The following is an 18,429-nucleotide window of genomic DNA, read 5'->3' on the forward strand; positions in this document are numbered from 1 at the left end:
TGGAATTTTCAGTCAGGGTCTAACCCAGGGGCCGCCAGCCTTTTCTGTAATAAGAGCTACTTTTATTCAATGAAAACCATCTAGAGCTACTAGAATTAGTATTGTAATTGTGACCACTCTAGGCAAAGTTACTTTAGCGGTACCCCTATGCAGTATTACGAGCAGTGATCAACTCAGTGTATTTTTATTGATCTCATTGTGTTGAAAAGTCTATGTTTAAATTATTTCTTCCTGGTCTTAATTCCTTTAGCCCTCAGACACTTACTTTGAAAGCCCAACTCTTCTTCTCTTTAGAGTGAACCAGATTTGGAAAAAGGCCTGGAAATGAGGAAGTGGGTATTGTCTGCAATTCTCTCCAGCGAGGAAACCTACCTGAGCCATCTTGAAGCACTATTGCTGGTGAGTACATCTGCCTCGGGCTGCTCCCGCTGGTGAGTACAGCCACTGACAAGGGCTGCTGCAGCTGATAAGGGGTTGATCTACTTGGGAGTTTAACTGCTGCTTTTCATGGCTGCTCTTAAGTATGCAGCTGTTTGTGGGGGCTGTGGCTGTTGCCCATGTTTTTTCTGCTTTTGGCCAGCGTTGTGACTGAGGGAGCAGTATTTGCTGGCGGTAGCCATTGCTTCTGCCATTAATGACAACTTCTACAGGAGAACAGGGCAGTCTGTCTATGTGGCTGATGAGGACTGTGCAGCTGGTGAGGACTTTCTGCTTAGCTGCAAGAGACTGGTGTCTCTCCCAATGTGCAGCTTCTGAGTGCTGTCTCTGGCAGCAGGGAGGGGTCTGTGTGGCTTCTAGAGGCTGTCTATTCAGCTGGCTGGGGCAGTTACCCTGAGGGTTAAAGAGAGGAAGATTACACAGTGACAAATCCAAGAGAGTTGAAGCAGACACTTATGAGTAAGTGTGTGTGCGTGCTTGCTTTGGGGCAAAATTGCTTGACTGCAATGGGGGAAAGGCACACATTTATAGATGTTTTGGGTGCAAAGACTCAGGCCGGTTCTTGTCATCTAAAATGCTATTCTGTCCCCCTCTTTACTGTGCTCCTTTGGCCACAAATCTCAGCCTATGAAGCCGCTGAAGGCTGCTGCCACCACATCCCAGCCGGTGCTGACTAACCAGCAAATAGAGACCATCTTCTTCAAAGTGCCTGAGCTCTACGAGATTCACAAGGACTTCTACGACCGTCTCTTCCCACGGGTCCAGCAGTGGAGCCATCAGCAGAGGGTGGGCGACCTCTTCCAGAAGCTGGTAAGTGCTTTGCATCATCACGGGGGTGGGAGGCAGTTACTGTGACATTACTTCATCAGTCTACCCACAGAGAGATGGTGATAGTTGGGCACCAGGTAAGTCATAACATTAGCTTCTGGCAGCGCAGGGAATGGAACAGTGAGTCCTCATGTGCTTTAAGACACTCAATCAAACATTCTTTCGGCACTGGGTGGGAGACATCCGGGCTTCACTTGTCCTGTGACCTCTGTAGGATCAGGCTTCAGTGCATGGAATGGGAAAGCTGTGCCTGGTTGGATTTTTCTAACTTGCCTTGTGTGTTTCGCTCAGCTGACTTTGAACCTAAGTTTGCTTCTGAACGTTTACCTAACCATGACTGCTCAGCTTGCTACAGCTGAAGTCCAGTTCCTCAAGGGAGTAGCTTGGTTATTCATCTGGAGTTTTGCAATACCTGTGGCCCTCTGACAGCAGTGGTAATTTGGCGGGGGGGCTGCGACTCAGACTCCTGTGACTGTATATTCATCAAGGAGATGCACCCTTTCTAGACAGCGCATCTCCTTGACAAATGTGTGTGTGCGGTGCCTCTCCTTGACGAATGTGTGACACTAGGCCCCTGCTTACCCCATTACATATCGCTATATAGGATAGTTTAGGGATCCTGGTGAATGCCCAGCACCAGGTTTGGCTATTTTGGGGCAGAAACATGCTGGCGGACAGAGTATAATGGTAATTGTACCCAAAACATCCTCTGATCATACTTTCAGTATTTTTATCCATATCCAGATACAGCCTAATAAAGTATTCTTTGTGGTTTACCTTGAGGTATTCTTAGCTAATTAGAACTGGAATCCAGGAAGATTATCTAGAAAAATCATTTTAAAGAACTCTTTAAAAAAAAAAACTACTTGAGGTTGAGTCCGCCCTGGTAGTTCTACCTTACCAATGTGGAATTAGGAGGCCGATGATAAAGCATGGCACATTACGTGGATGAGACTACCTCATCCAATTTCTTTAATGCTTTACTGTAGGAAGTTGGCTCTGTATGTGCTATTTCAAAGTAAGGAATAGCATGCACAGAGTCCAAGGGTTCCCCTTAGAGGTAAAATAGTGGTAAAAAGAGATAATACTACAGGGAGTGCAGAATTATTAGGCAAGTTGTATTTTTGAGGATTAATTTTATTATTGAACAACAACCATGTTCTCAATGAACCCAAAAATCTCATTAATATCAAAGCTGAATATTTTTGGAAGTAGTTTTTAGTTTGTTTTTAGTTTTAGCTATGTTAGGGGATATCTGTGTGTGCAGGTGACTATTACTGTGCATAATTATTAGGCAACTCAACAAAAAAAAATATATACCCATTTCAATTATTTATTATTACCAGTGAAACCAATATAACATCTCAACATTCACAAATATACATTTCTGACATTCAAAAACAAAACAAAAACAAATCAGTGACCAATATAGCCACCTTTCTTTGCAAGGACACTCAAAAGCCTGCCATCCATGGATTCTGTCAGTGTTTTGATCTGTTCACCATCAACATTGCGTGCAGCAGCAACCACAGCCTCCCAGACACTGTTCAGAGAGTTGTACTGTTTTCCCTCCTTGTAAATCTCACATTTGATGATGGACCACAGGTTCTCAATGGGGTTCAGATCAGATGAACAAGGAGGCCATGTCATTAGATTTCCTTCTTTTATACCCTTTCTTGCCAGCCACGCTGTGGAGTACTTGGACGCGTGTGATGGAGCATTGTCCTGCATGAAAATCATGTTTTTCTTGAAGGATGCAGACTTCTTCCTGTACCACTGCTTGAAGAAGGTGTTTTCCAGGAACTGGCAGTAGGACTGGGAGTTGAGCTTGACTCCATCCTCAACCCGAAAAGGCCCCACAAGCTCATCTTTGATGATACCAGCCCAAACCAGTACTCCACCTCCACCTTGCTGGCGTCTGAGTCGGTCTGGAGCTCTCTGCCCTTTACCAATCCAGCCACGGGCCCATCCATCTGGCCCATCAAGACTCACTCTCATTTCATCAGTCCATAAAACCTTAGAAAAATCAGTCTTGAGATATTTCTTGGCCCAGTCTTGACGTTTCAGCTTGTGTGTCTTGTTCAGTGGTGGTCGTCTTTCAGCCTTTCTTCCCTTGGCCATGTCTCTGAGTATTGCACACCTTGTGCTTTTGGCACTCCAGTGATGTTTCAGCTCTGAAATATGGCCAAACTGGTGGCAAGTGGCATCGTGGCAGCTGCACGCTTGACTTTTCTCAGTTCATGGGCAGTTATTTTGCGCCTTGGTTTTTCCACACGCTTCTTGCGACCCTGTTGACTATTTTGAATGAAACGCTTGATTGTTCGATGATCACGCTTCAGAAGCTTTGCAATTTTAAGAGTGCTGCATCCCTCTGCAAGATATCTCACTATTTTTGACTTTTCTGAGCCTGTCAAGTCCTTCTTTTGACCCATTTTGCCAAAGGAAAGGAAGTTGCCTAATAATTATGCACACCTGATATAGGGTGTTGATGTCATTAGACCACACCCCTTCTCATTACAGAGATGCACATCACCTAATATGCTTAATTGGTAGTAGGCTTTCGAGCCTATACAGCTTGGAGTAAGACAACATGCATAAAGAGGATGATGTGGTCAAAAAACTCATTTGCCTAATAATTCTGCACTCCCTGTAATGCTCTATTTTGTGGTAGTGTGGTCGAGCAGTAGGCTTATCCAAGGAGTAGTGTTAAGCATTTGTTGTACATACACATAGACAATAAATGAGGTACACACACTCAGAGACAAATCCAGCCAATAGGTTTTGTATAGAAAAATATATTTTCTTAGTTTATTTTAAGAACCACAGGTTCAAATTTAACATGTAATATCTTGTTTGAAAGGTAATGCAGGTAAGTACATTAGGAACTTTGAATCATTTCAATTGCATGTATACTTTTTAAGTTATTCACAAATAGCTATTTTAAAAGTGGACACTTAGTGCAATTTTCACAGTTCCTGGGGGAGGTAAGTTTTTGTTAGTTTTACCAGGTAAGTAAGAAACTTACAGGGTTCAGTTCTTGTTCCAAGGTAGCCCACCGTTGGGGGTTCAGAGCAACCCCAAAGTTACCACACCAGCAGCTCAGGGCCGGTCAGGTGCAGAGTTCAAAGTGGTGCCCAAAACGCATAGGCTTCAATGGAGAGAAGGGGGTGCCCCGGTTCCAGTCTGCCAGCAGGTAAGTACCCGCGTCTTCGGAGGGCAGACCAGGGGGGTTTTGTAGGGCACCGGGGGGGACACAAGCCCACACAGAAATTTCATCCTCAGCGGCGCGGGTGCGGCCGGGTGCAGTGTTAGAACAAGCGTCGGGTTCGCAATGGAAGTCAATGAGAGATCAAGGGATCTCTTCAGCGCTGCAGGCAGGCAAGGGGGGGCTTCCTCGGGGAAACCTCCACTTGGGCAAGGGAGAGGGACTCCTGGGGGTCACTTCTGCAGTGAAAGTCCGGTCCTTCAGGTCCTGGGGGCTGCGGGTGCAGGGTCTTTTCCAGGCGTCGGGACTTAGGTTTCAGAGAGTCGCGGTCAGGGGAAGCCTCGGGATTCCCTCTGCAGGCGGCGCTGTGGGGGCTCAGGGGGGACAGGTTTTGGTACTCACAGTCGTAGAGTAGTCCGGGGGTCCTCCCTGAGGTGTTGGTTCTCCACCAGCCGAGTCGGGGTCGCCGGGTGCAGTGTTGCAAGTCTCACGCTTCTTGCGGGGAGATTGCAGGGTTCTTTGAAGCTGCTTCTTTGGATAAAGTTGCAGTCTTTTTGGAGCAGGTCCGCTGTCCTCGGGAGTTTCTTGTCGTCGTCGAAGCAGGGCAGTCCTCAGAGGATTCAGAGGTCGCTGGTCCCTTTGGAAGGCGTCGCTGGAGCAGAGTTCTTTGGAAGGCAGGAGACAGGCCGGTGAGTTTCTGGAGCCAAGGCAGTAGTTGTCTTCTGGTCTTCCTCTGCAGGGGTTTTGAGCTAGGCAGTCCTTCTTCTTGTTGTTGCAGGAATCTAATTTTCTAGGGTTCAGGGTAGCCCTTAAATACTAAATTTAAGGGCGTGTTTAGGTCTGGGGGGTTAGTAGCCAATGGCTACTAGCCCTGAGGGTGGGTACACCCTCTTTGTGCCTCCTCCCAAGGGGAGGGGGTCACAATCCTAACCCTATTGGGGGAATTCTCCATCTGCAAGATGGAGGATTTCTAAAAGTTAGTCACCTCAGCTCAGGACACCTTAGGGGCTGTCCTGACTGGCCAGTGACTCCTCCTTGTTGCTTTCTTTGTTCCCTCCAGCCTTGCCGCCAAAAGTGGGGGCCGTGGCCGGAGGGGGCGGGCAACTCCACTAAGCTGGAGTGCCCTGCTGGGCTGTGACAAAGGGGTGAGCCTTTGAGGCTCACCGCCAGGTGTTACAGCTCCTGCCTGGGGGAGGTGTTAGCATCTCCACCCAGGGCAGGCTTTGTTACTGGCCTCAGAGTGACAAAGGCACTCTCCCCATGGGGCCAGCAACATGTCTCTAGTGTGGCAGGCTGCTGGAACTAGTCAGCCTACACAGACAGTCGGTTAAGTTTCAGGGGGCACCTCTAAGGTGCCCTCTGGGGTGTATTTTGCAATAAAATGTACACTGGCATCAGTGTGCATTTATTGTGCTGAGAAGTTTGATACCAAACTTCCCAGTTTTCAGTGTAGCCATTATGGTGATGTGGAGTTCGTGTTTGACAAACTCCCAGACCATATACTCTTATGGCTACCCTGCACTTACAATGTCTAAGGTTTTGTTTAGACACTGTAGGGGTACCATGCTCATGCACTGGTACCCTCACCTATGGTATAGTGCACCCTGCCTTAGGGCTGTAAGGCCTGCTAGAGGGGTGACTGACCTATACTTGCATAGGCAGTGAGAGGCTGGCATGGCACCCTGAGGGGAGTGCCATGTCGACTTACTCGTTTTGTTCTCACTAGCACACACAAGCTGGCAAGCAGTGTGTCTGTGCTGAGTGAGAGGTCTCTAGGGTGGCATAATACATGCTGCAGCCCTTAGAGACCTTCCCTGGCATCAGGGCCCTTGGTACCAGGGGTACCAGTTACAAGGGACTTACCTAGGTGCCAGGGTTGTGCCAATTGTGGAAACAATGGTACATTTTAGGTGAAAGACACTGGTGCTGGGGCCTGGTTAGCAGGGTCCCAGCACACTTCTCAGTCAAGTCAGCATCAGTATCAGGCAAAAAGTGGGGGGTAACTGCAACAGGGAGCCATTTCTTTACACAAGCCCCCCCCAGCCCACAGGCCAGGAGACTCAGCCAAAGCTGGGAGAGTCTTCCTAGTCTGTCAGGTGAGGAAGAGTAGAGGAAATAGGCTGGTTTGTTGCAGGGCCTACTCTGCCTTACATCCTCCTGTTTAGGTCATTCCCTCTGGGGAACTGACCCACTTCCACAGTGATAGGACCTAGTCTGAACTGCCACTTGTCTGTGCTTTTTATGTCTTCACCCATTCTCTCTATTTTGGGGTTAGAGGTATCCACCTCTGCTAATCTTATCTTAGCCAGGGTCACCCCTAGCTTACCCAAAGAGGTTACCCAGAGATGGAGTAACCCCACCATGACCAACAGGGTCAGGGGGCCTAACTTGCTATTTGGCATGGGGTCAGACCACCATGCCAAGGATAGTGCAGCCATAAAGGCTACCACCCAGCAGAGGCCACTGACAGCTGTCAGTGCCCAGAACCACACCTTTAGCTCTTCACCAACAAGGGAAGGGGCTAAGTTACAGGCTTCTTTGGGTTCAGGGTGCCTGTCTGCTGTATTAGAGTGGGGGGTTACCACATCTTGTAGTGAACACCCTTCTTCCACTCTTTCTTCTGTTAGCTGAGGAGCCACCCACTCAGGCTTAACAGTTGCCTGACTAGCTAGGACTTCTTGTGGGTCAGGTTGGACTTTATCAGAGCCACTTTTGGAGTTCTCCCCTACTGGAGCAGAATCTCCTTGGCTTGCTGGAACCTTGGCTAAAGGTTGTCCACCTTTCCTACTCTGTTTCCTTTTCTTTTTCTTCTGGGGCCTACTTGCATTTACTGCAGAGGTAGGCACTCCAGAATCCTTGGGAGAGGACTGGCATTGGACCAGTTCCTCTCTTGGGCTCTGACTAACCTCTGGGTAGTCATTTCCAAGGAGACAATCAAGGGGGAGGTCTGTACTGACTACCACCCTTCTCCAGCTAAAAGTCCCACCCACTTCTATGGGCACAACAGCCACTGGCCTACAAGTGACCCTGTCTGGGCTAACTCTTACTCTGGCAGTCTCACCTGGGATGTACTGGTTTGAGAACACCAGCCTGTCATGCACAATAGTGTGACTGGCACAAGTGTCTCTCAGGGCAGTGGCTGGGATTCCATTCACCAGTAGGTGGTGGAAGTGTCTACTTCCCTCTGGAATCTCCAACTCACCTGTTGGGCCCTTTTTCCAGTTGAAGGCTATGAAGACCTCCTCATCTGAGGAGTCATCCCCAATGGCTACACTGGTCACCCCTGGAATTTTGCTAGGGGGTTTGTTTTTGGGACAAGAAGTGTCCTTGGTGTGGTGCCCTGTCTGTTTACAGTTATGGCACCATGCCTTAGTGGCATCCCAGCTCTTACCCTGGTACCCACATTTGTTTTGGGTTGTGTCTCTGGACCCACCCACCTGGTCTGGTTTTTGGGGGCCTACAGGGGACTCTTTTTCTTTGTTTCTAGTGTCACCCACTTTCTCCTGGGGAGGCTTTGTAACCCCTTTCTTTTGGTCACCCCCAGTGGAAGTTTTGGTTACCCTAGTCTTAACCCAGTGGTCTGCCTTCTTTCCCAATTCTTGGGGAGAAATTGGACCTAGGTCTACCAGATACTGATGCAACTTTTCATTGAAGCAGTTACTTGAAATGTGTTCTTTCATAAACAAATTATAAAGCCCATCATAGTCATACACTTCATTTCCAGTTACCCAACCATCCAGTGTTTTCACTGAGTAGTCAACATAATCAACCCAGGTCTGGCTCGAGGATTTTTGAGCCCCCCTGAATCTAATTCTATACTCCTCAGTGGAGAATCCAAAGCCCTCAATCAGGGTACCCTTCATGAGGTCATAAGATTCTGCATCTTTTCCAGAGAGTGTGAGGAGTCTATCCCTACACTTTCCTGTGAACATTTCCCAAAGGAGAGCACCCCAGTGAGATTTGTTCACTTTTCTGGTTACACAAGCCCTCTCAAAAGCTGTGAACCATTTGGTGATGTCATCACCATCTTCATATTTAGTTACAATCCCTTTAGGGATTTTCAACATGTCAGGAGAATCTCTGACCCTATTTATGTTGCTGCCACCATAGATGGGTCCTAGGCCCATCTCTTGTCTTTCCCTTTCTATGGCTAGGATCTGTTTTTCCAAAGCCAATCTTTTGGCCATCCTGGCTAACTGGATGTCCTCTTCACTGGAGTTATCCTCAGTGATTTCAGAGAGGCTGGACCCTCCTGTGAGGGAGCCAGCATCTCTGACTATTATTTTTGGAGTCAGGGCTTGAGAGGCCCTGTTCTCCCTAAGTAGGACTGGAGGGGGGGAATTTCCCTCCAAGTCACTATCTTCATCCTCTGTGTTGCCATCCTCAGAGGGGTTGGCTTTTTCAAACTCTGCCAAAAGCTCCTGGAGCTGTACTTTGGTAGGTTTGGAGCCCATTGCTATTTTCTTTAGTTTACAGAGTGACCTTAGCTCTCTCATCTGTAGATGGAGGTAAGGTGTGGTGTCGAGTTCCACCACATTCACATCTGTGCTAGACATTATGCTTCTAAAAGTTGGAATACTTTTTAAGAAACTAAACTGGTTCTAGAATCTAATTAAAACTTTTAACAAACTTTTAAACTCTAAAAGAAATGCTAACAGGGACTAACACAAGGCCCTAGCAGGACTTTTAAGAATTTAGAAAACTTTTCAAATTGCAAAAATCAATTTCTAATGACAATTTTGGAATTTGTCGTGTGATCAGGTATTGGCCGAGTAGTCCAGCAAATGCAAAGTCTTGTACCCCACCGCTGATCCACCAATGTAGGAAGTTGGCTCTGTATGTGCTATTTCAAAGTAAGGAATAGCATGCACAGAGTCCAAGGGTTCCCCTTAGAGGTAAAATAGTGGTAAAAAGAGATAATACTAATGCTCTATTTTGTGGTAGTGTGGTCGAGCAGTAGGCTTATCCAAGGAGTAGTGTTAAGCATTTGTTGTACATACACATAGACAATAAATGAGGTACACACACTCAGAGACAAATCCAGCCAATAGGTTTTGTATAGAAAAATATCTTTTCTTAGTTTATTTTAAGAACCACAGGTTCAAATTTAACATGTAATATCTTGTTTGAAAGGTATTGCAGGTAAGTACATTAGGAACTTTGAATCATTTCAATTGCATGTATACTTTTCAAGTTATTCACAAATAGCTATTTTAAAAGTGGACACTTAGTGCAATTTTCACAGTTCCTGGGGGAGGTAAGTTTTTGTTAGTTTTACCAGGTAAGTAAGACACTTACAGGGTTCAGTTCTTGTTCCAAGGTAGCCCACCGTTGGGGGTTCAGAGCAACCCCAAAGTTACCACACCAGCAGCTCGGGGCCGGTCAGGTGCAGAGTTCAAAGTGGTGCCCAAAACGCATAGGCTTCAATGGAGAGAAGGGGGTGCCCCGGTTCCAGTCTGCCAGCAGGTAAGTACCCGCGTCTTCGGAGGGCAGACCAGGGGGGTTTTGTAGGGCACCGGGGGGGACACAAGCCCACACAGAAATTTCACCCTCAGTGGCGCGGGGGCGGCCGGGTGCAGTGTTAGAACAAGCGTCGGGTTCGCAATGGAAGTCAATGAGAGATCAAGGGATCTCTTCAGCGCTGCAGGCAGGCAAGGGGGGGCTTCCTCGGGGAAACCTCCACTTGGGCAAGGGAGAGGGACTCCTGGGGGTCACTTCTGCAGTGAAAGACCGGTCCTTCAGGTCCTGGGGGCTGCGGGTGCAGGGTCTTTTCCAGGCGTCGGGACTTAGGTTTCAGAGAGTCGCGGTCAGGGGAAGCCTCGGGATTCCCTCTGCAGGCGGCGCTGTGGGGGCTCAGGGGGGACAGGTTTTGGTACTCACAGTCGTAGAGTAGTCCGGGGGTCCTCCCTGAGGTGTTGGTTCTCCATCAGCCGAGTCGGGGTCGCCGGGTGCAGTGTTGCAAGTCTCACGCTTCTTGCGGGGAGATTGCAGGGTTCTTTAAAGCTGCTTCTTTGGATAAAGTTGCAGTCTTTTTGGAGCAGGTCTGCTGTCCTCGCGAGTTTCTTGTCGTCGTCGAAGCAGGGCAGTCCTCAGAGGATTCAGAGGTCGCTGGTCCCTTTGGAAGGCGTCGCTGGAGCAGAGTTCTTTGGAAGGCAGGAGACAGGTCGGTGAGTTTCTGGAGCCAAGGCAGTAGTTGTCTTCTGGTCTTCCTCTGCAGGGGTTTTCAGCTAGGCAGTCCTTCTTCTTGTTGTTGCAGGAATCTAATTTTCTAGGGTTCAGGGTAGCCCTTAAATACTAAATTTAAGGGCGTGTTTAGGTCTGGGGGGTTAGTAGCCAATGGCTACTAGCCCTGAGGGTGGGTACACCCTCTTTGTGCCTCCTCCCAAGGGGAGGGGGTCACAATCCTAACCCTATTGGGGGAATTCTCCATCTGCAAGATGGAGGATTTCTAAAAGTTAGTCACCTCAGCTCAGGACACCTTAGGGGCTGTCCTGACTGGCCAGTGACTCCTCCTTGTTGCTTTCTTTGTTCCCTCCAGCCTTGCCGCCAAAAGTGGGGGCCGTGGCCGGAGGGGGCGGGCAACTCCACTAAGCTGGAGTGCCCTGCTGGGCTGTGACAAAGGGGTGAGCCTTTGAGGCTCACCGCCAGGTGTTACAGCTCCTGCCTGGGGGAGGTGTTAGCATCTCCACCCAGGGCAGGCTTTGTTACTGGCCTCAGAGTGACAAAGGCACTCTCCCCATGGGGCCAGCAACATGTCTCTAGTGTGGCAGGCTGCTGGAACTAGTCAGCCTACACAGACAGTCGGTTAAGTTTCAGGGGGCACCTCTAAGGTGCCCTCTGGGGTGTATTTTGCAATAAAATGTACACTGGCATCAGTGTGCATTTATTGTGCTGAGAAGTTTGATACCAAACTTCCCAGTTTTCAGTGTAGCCATTATGGTGATGTGGAGTTCGTGTTTGACAAACTCCCAGACCATATACTCTTATGGCTACCCTGCACTTACAATGTCTAAGGTTTTGTTTAGACACTGTAGGGGTACCATGCTCATGCACTGGTACCCTCACCTATGGTATAGTGCACCCTGCCTTAGGGCTGTAAGGCCTGCTAGAGGGGTGACTGACCTATACTTGCATAGGCAGTGAGAGGCTGGCATGGCACCCTGAGGGGAGTGCCATGTCGACTTACTCGTTTTGTTCTCACTAGCACACACAAGCTGGCAAGCAGTGTGTCTGTGCTGAGTGAGAGGTCTCTAGGGTGGCATAATACATGCTGCAGCCCTTAGAGACCTTCCCTGGCATCAGGGCCCTTGGTACCAGGGGTACCAGTTACAAGGGACTTACCTAGGTGCCAGGGTTGTGCCAATTGTGGAAACAATGGTACATTTTAGGTGAAAGACACTGGTGCTGGGGCCTGGTTAGCAGGGTCCCAGCACACTTCTCAGTCAAGTCAGCATCAGTATCAGGCAAAAAGTGGGGGGTAACTGCAACAGGGAGCCATTTCTTTACATTTACGTTAGAGCTTCCACCTAGGACAGGTAGACATTAACATACAAGATTAGGGCACAGGGTATCAATCCTCATCCCAGCAGATCACTGCATCACATTGTGATATGGTATGTTCCTAGAGGCTGACGCGGGGTCTTTAAGCCTTTCCTTTCTCTCTGTGTTAAAAAAACCCTACCATGGATACTTCCCTGTAAACACAGATTGCCCAAGGACCAAAACAGGAGGTATGGCACCACTTCTGACTGCAGAGAAGGAGACTGAAGGTCCTTACGAGCATTAAAACATCGCATGATCATTATACCCTCTCAGGTAGTCCTTAAATGGTGTGTGGTGTCATAGAAAAACAATTATGAGAAAACAAAAAATGAAAAACTACAACACAGACTATTTTTTGTGAAGAGTGCCATTTATATGGCAGATGAAATATGTAAAAAAAAACTGGAAAACCCTTAGACTACTGGAAGATAAGCATAGCGGTGGCGAACAGCTGCAAACACAAAACTAGTTAAAAAAAGAGCAGGGTATAGCGAAGAAGAGTGGCTGTAGAGGGCATAGGAGGGTAAAACTAGTAAAAAGAAAAGCAGGCTATAGGGAAGAAGAGTGGCTGTAGAGGGTGTAGGGAGGATTAGAAAACAAACTAGGGAAAGAGTCGTCTTTAGCAAAAACAAAAAAAAAGGAGAACGTGATTTGGGGTCGAAAAGAGCGCCAACGTGTTGGGAAAAAAAAAGATGGTGTGTAGGTGGGGATAACAAGGAGTCCTCGCCACCTCAAACGTTAATTTTTTTTTTTTTTTTTTAAAGAATGGAGGAAGCAGAGGAAAGAGGCAGAACAAAATAGTAGTAGTAAAACGGGGTGGAGAAAGCAGCACCCCTCTGCGTAGGGTTGTCACCGCCAGTTTTATACCAACATTTTAATCCGGGGAGAAAAATAGCGAAACTGTAGAGCAGCAGTGAGGGAACAGATAGAAACATGAATTGTGTGACCCTTAAAAATAACTTGTAAAAGCCAATTTCGAAAAAAGTATTTCAATGAATTGGTTTCTAACGGAAGGTGAATGCCATGTGTCATTGAGATTTTGAGTAAGCCGTGGAGGTGACATGGTTTCTCACAACTGGTACTTTAGGGATTTGCTTTTCTCAGTGATCATACACAACTGCCTATGACATCACATAATTAAATGTTCTACTTGCATAAAGAAAGAGATCATTTGTCCTTCTCCGTTGTGACGTCACACAATCGAATGTTCTACCTCCACACAAGGTGATAGTGGGTCCTGTGATGCTGATGACATCATATATCAAACATTTTGCCTGCACAGGGATCAGGTCAGTGGGTTTTGACATACATAGGTCCTGACCCATTCCAATATTCTTCATGCATTTGGAAGGGGACAACAAGACTGCCTTTGTTCTGAGGTCACACAATCAGACATTCTCAGTGAATAGCAAAAAAGGTTGAGAGAATCCTTTAATTTAGTTTGAACAGAATCATTCCTTTCAAACTGATTACCTTTTTTTGTAAGCTGGAAAATAAGCATTAGAATATGAAAAGATAAAATTGGGATGAATTGTCAGTTTGTCACAAGGATGTGATGGAGCTAAAAATGGAGGTCGAGACATGTAGTGAATGATAGAAATGGACGAGTGCAATAATTACCGAAGGTGGCAAAAGATCAACAAAGAGTTAGCTCCAATTCCTATTTTTGTAGATTTTAAAAAATCAAGGTTGCATTTTTTCTATATATAATTTGTTTTTGTTAGTAATTGCTGTTCTGGTATATAATAGTAATATTTAATTTTCTAAGTGAATTGTGGACCCCCTGAGTAGTGGACCCGAGGTTAAAACCCTCTGCCTTATTGGGATTCAGTATAAGATTGAGATCAGCAGGTGCACGTCAACACTCAGTCAGCAACTTCAGTTTGAGGCTGACAAGACAGCCTGCAAGTACAGCTTGAGTCAGAGAATTTGCAGGTGAGGTACGAGAATGAGAATCGTAGGTGCAGCCTTACACAAAAAATGCTGGTGCAGTCATCACTAAGAACACAAGGATGGAGACCAGAATGAGAAACTGAAGGTGCAGCCAGAGACAGAAGACACAGATGCTGCCTGAGGTATGGAATTTCCAAATGCAAAACCCGGAGATGCAGTAATCAGTCACAGATAGTTGTAAGTGCAGCAGCCTGAGACAGAAGCCCTGCCACTGCTTCAACCTGTGATTGAGGTGCGGCAGCCTGAGGTGCAAACCTTGATGGTGCAGCAGCCTCAGTAGCGGCGCCACGGTGCAGCAGCCTGAGACAGAAACCCTGCACTCCTTCAGACTACTATTGAGGTGCACCAGCCTGAGTTGGAGACCTTGATGGTGCAGCAGCCTGAGGAGGCATCCCTAAAGGTGCAGCAGCCTGAGACAGAAACCCTGCCCTTGTTTCAGTCTAGGATTGATGGCACAGCATCCTTAGGAGGAGGCCCTACGAGTGCAACAGCCTGAGACAGAAGCCCTGCCACTGCTTCAACCTATGATTGAGGTACGGCAGACTGAGGTGCAAACCTTGATGGTGCAGCAGCCTGAGTACCCTGAGACAGAAACCCTGCACTGCTTCAGACTACTATTGAGGTGCATCAGCCTGAGTTGGAGACCTTGATGGTGCAGGCAGCCTGAGGAGGCATCCCTAAAGGTGCAGGAGCCTGAGACAGAAACCCTGCCATTGTTTCAGTTTAGGATTGATGGTGCAGCAGCCTTATGAGGAGGCCCTATGAGTGCAGCAGCCTGAGACCAATGCCGTACCTCAACCTGTGATTGAGGTACGGCAGACTGAGGCGCAAACCTTGATGGTGCAGCAGCCTGAGTAGGCGGTCCCACGGGTGCAGCAGCCTGAGACAGAAACTCTGCCACTGCTTCAGACTACTATTGATGTTCATCAGCCTGAGTTGGAGACCTTGATGGTGCAGAAACCTGAGGAGGCATCCCTAAAGGTGCAGCAGCCTGAGAAAGAAACACTGCCATAATTTCAGTTTAGGATTGATGGTGCCGCAGCCTCAGGAGAAGGCCCTACGAGTGCAGCAGCTTGAGATGTTGTTTGTACTGGTCAAGCAACCTGAGGCTGAGACTGTCCCAGTGAAACAAACCAATGCTGGTTCTGCAGCCTGAGACAGAACAGTTTAAGGGGCTGCAGCCTGAGAGAAAGACCCTCCTGTTTCCTGTTGCTGCAAACCGAGAGGAAGACTCTGCATGTGCCACAGCTCGAATCAGAGATGCTGCAGGCGCAGTATCTTGTGATAGGAACCCTGCCTGCGCTGCAGCCGGAACTGAGACTTTCCAGTGCAGCAGCCTGAAATGGAGGCTATACGTCTGCAGTGGCCTGAAGCTGGGACCAGGGATAGACACTATACATGTACATTCATCAGAGGTGGAGATTGTGCAAGTGCAGCAGCCTGAAACAGAGACCTGCAGGTAACGTCTGAGATGGAGACCCTAAAGGTGATGCCCGAGTGTAAAACACTGCAGGTGCCACAAAGACCCTGCAGGTTACCTGAACTTGAGACCTTGTAGGTGAAGCTTGTTGGAGCTTCAGAACATGGTCTGCCTGTGCTGTTTGAATAGAAGTAAGAGACCCCACAGTTTGACCATAATACTTTGGTGAGCTTAAGACTCAGATTATGCCTGGTGGAGACTGTGCAGTTGCAGCCTGAGAGCGAGACGCTAGCTAGAGACGGACACCCTGTGAGTGAAGCCTTAGACAAAGGGACTGCATGTGCTCCCTGAGGCGGAGACCCTAAAGGTGGATTCTGAGATGGAGAGGAGACACTACAGATTGAGACTTAGCGGGTGCTGAGACTGAGAATTTATTGGTGCAGCCTTAGAAGAAGCAGCTTAGGTCCTGCAAGTGGAGCCTGAGGCATTGTAATCAGAGCCTGAGACGCAGACCCTACAGTGGACCCTGAGATGCAGACTCTGAGGGTTCTGCCTGACATGGAGATCCTGAGGGGCACTACCTGGGGCAGAGACTAGTGATTCTTCAAATTTAAATGCCAAGGAATCTGAATTTCATTAAAGACACAGAGGCTAACATTGTGCATTTATCCTTTAATGCTACTCCATGCAGCACTTCAAAGACATTACATCGTAAACAAAGTCAATCTAGAATAGAACATTAGCAACACTTAAATAGTCCATGCACATAGGGACCTGCCTATTTTAAAATGCACAAGTCGTAGCTCCAATGTAGTTCCTAGCCCTATGGTAGTGGAATAAGGTAACATCCAAAATAAAATGTATTCCTTCGCCCAAACACCTCCGTGACATTGACCTATTAGTTATTATCTGTAAAGATAAATACAATTAGAAAAATAAACCTTGGAGTAAAAGTGTATTTAGTGAAAAAACAATTTCAATCTAATGAATTATCCTTAAATTCTGAGAAGAAATATTTACTCCGTATAACATCATACATAAATAAACTTTCTCATTCATTTTCAGTTCATTGTTTTTTAAATATTTTTTTATGACTCTCAAATGGGTTTGAGAGGGCGGGATACTGTTAACCTCTGTATCTTTAATGAAAGCCAAATTCGCTTGCCATTTAATTTGGAGAATCGCTGTTTCATTACAAGACCGGAGGCTACCATTATGCATGTTTATAGCCCTCTAAAACCACATCAGACATGTGCTCAGTTGGATTACAATAATGTTTAGCAAACGTGGTTGCATTAGACCAATCTGCAGCTTTCATGGTGTCTTCTAAACGTTCCCCTTTCCAGAAGGCTTGACTGGCCATCGTACCTCTTATGGAAGAAGCACGGAACTTTGACAAATCAATACCAGCTTCCTGCATAATGCATTTAACCTATCTAGCAATAGTACAGGTACTAATCACTTTAAGTGGCTTGACAAAAGAAATCAGCAATTGATTATTACCATGTGGATGATATTCATTCATACGTGCATCGTATTCCCTCATACAGTCCACCACACACAATTTTTTACATGGATCAAATCTTGGAAAAAATACTGTATTCAACCTAGTTTTGGTTCTTCTTGTTATTTCAAAAATCACCCCAAATGGGTCATAAAGGCAGTTACTTATCTCTAATGTTTAACATCTGAAACTCTTTGACAATATATCAGACAAAGTAAAGCACTTAGTTTCATTGACAGTTTCTTTAGCTCCAAAAACCTATTTCCTGGACATGAAGACAACATGCTTGATACCAGATTAACATCCCATAAAGTTTTATTTCTGATGGATACAACTACCTGTGGATTCCTCACCTCATGAATACTCCCATGGCGCCAGCATTCGACGGAAATCTTCTTACTAGTCTCTGCACGTCGACGAGGACGTCACTCTAGCCCACGCGACGCCGTCTGACGTCATACAGGCAATAAGAGGTCCTCGACGACGTGCGGACGTCAGTTCCCTTTTTTCCGTGCATTCGAAACGGTTATCTTCGAGGGAGCAACTGTTACTCTTGCGGTTACAGTGTATATCTTGCTGCGTAGTCTTTCGCTGTGGTAATAATGTCGCAGAGAAAGTCTGGATTTAAGCCTTGTCGTGAGTGTGGAGGCAAGATGTCGGTGACGGATCCTCATTCCGATTGCCTTTGGTGTTTGAGCTCCGACCACGACGTCTCGACTTGTGATTCATGTCAGCACATGAATCCAAAGGCCCTCAAGGAACGTGAGGCGAAGCTGTTTATGGCCAAGTCAAAGGAGAAACATCACAAGAAGTCTTCTTCCCCAAGACATCGGCGTCATCGAGACTCCCGGCGCCGTAGAGAATCTCGGCATCATTCAAAGGAGACTCGTTCCAGGTCTTCGGATCGGCGCCGAAGGACATGGGAGGTCAGTCCCACGGTTACGCCGCATCCTTCGACGCCGTTGCCCTCTCCGGCGTTTCCAACTTCACCTGGACAGGCGTCGGTGATTGAGGTATTGGAGCCTCAAGTGTTTTCTCCGGCGCAGACGCCGAGGCCGGCGTCGGGGTCGCCTCCGAGACAGGCACCCCAGTATCCGGCTTTTCCCACCCCTGGAGCCGATAGTTCCGCATTCTTGAATGCGATGTATGCCATCTTCCAACAGATGGCTCCAGGGGGTGCTCCGGCTGGGCCTTTGGCCTTTTCTTTGGGTGATCCTGCGCCTCTTCGGCCGGCACCCTTTATGCCCTTTCTCCCGTTTGGGAACGTGGGCTCGGCGCCAGTGTCGGCGCCGGTGGCCGCTCCGGTGGCTTCAGAAGGATTGGCCCCGGGGATTTCCATCCCGTCGACGTCGGGATTTCGGCCTGTGACTCCGGTGGGTCCATCTGCTTCAGCTGCTCTTCCGTCGGCGCCGAAGTTACCTGTGGCGCCGGACGCGGCGTCGGTGGCTTCTGAAGATCGGCGCCGATCTTCGACTTCGGCGGAGGCATTGTCGACTCCGCGTATTGAGCAACGACTTCATTCAAGGAGACGTGCTCTCC

General features: G+C 47.7%; 1 protein-coding gene across 1 annotated transcript in view; it reads left to right on the top strand.

Moving 5' to 3' along the window:
* The window catches only part of BCR (BCR activator of RhoGEF and GTPase), a 356,931-nt gene that overhangs the window by 115,683 nt on the left and 222,819 nt on the right, over positions 1-18,429 (top strand). The window contains exons 3-4 of the mRNA XM_069215112.1: positions 295-399; positions 1,063-1,248. Coding sequence (XP_069071213.1) covers positions 295-399; positions 1,063-1,248 — 291 coding nt within the window. The remainder of the gene's footprint in view (positions 1-294; positions 400-1,062; positions 1,249-18,429) is intronic.

This window comes from Pleurodeles waltl, chromosome 11, assembly GCF_031143425.1.
Source record: "Pleurodeles waltl isolate 20211129_DDA chromosome 11, aPleWal1.hap1.20221129, whole genome shotgun sequence".
Classification (NCBI taxonomy): Eukaryota; Metazoa; Chordata; class Amphibia; order Caudata; family Salamandridae; genus Pleurodeles; species Pleurodeles waltl.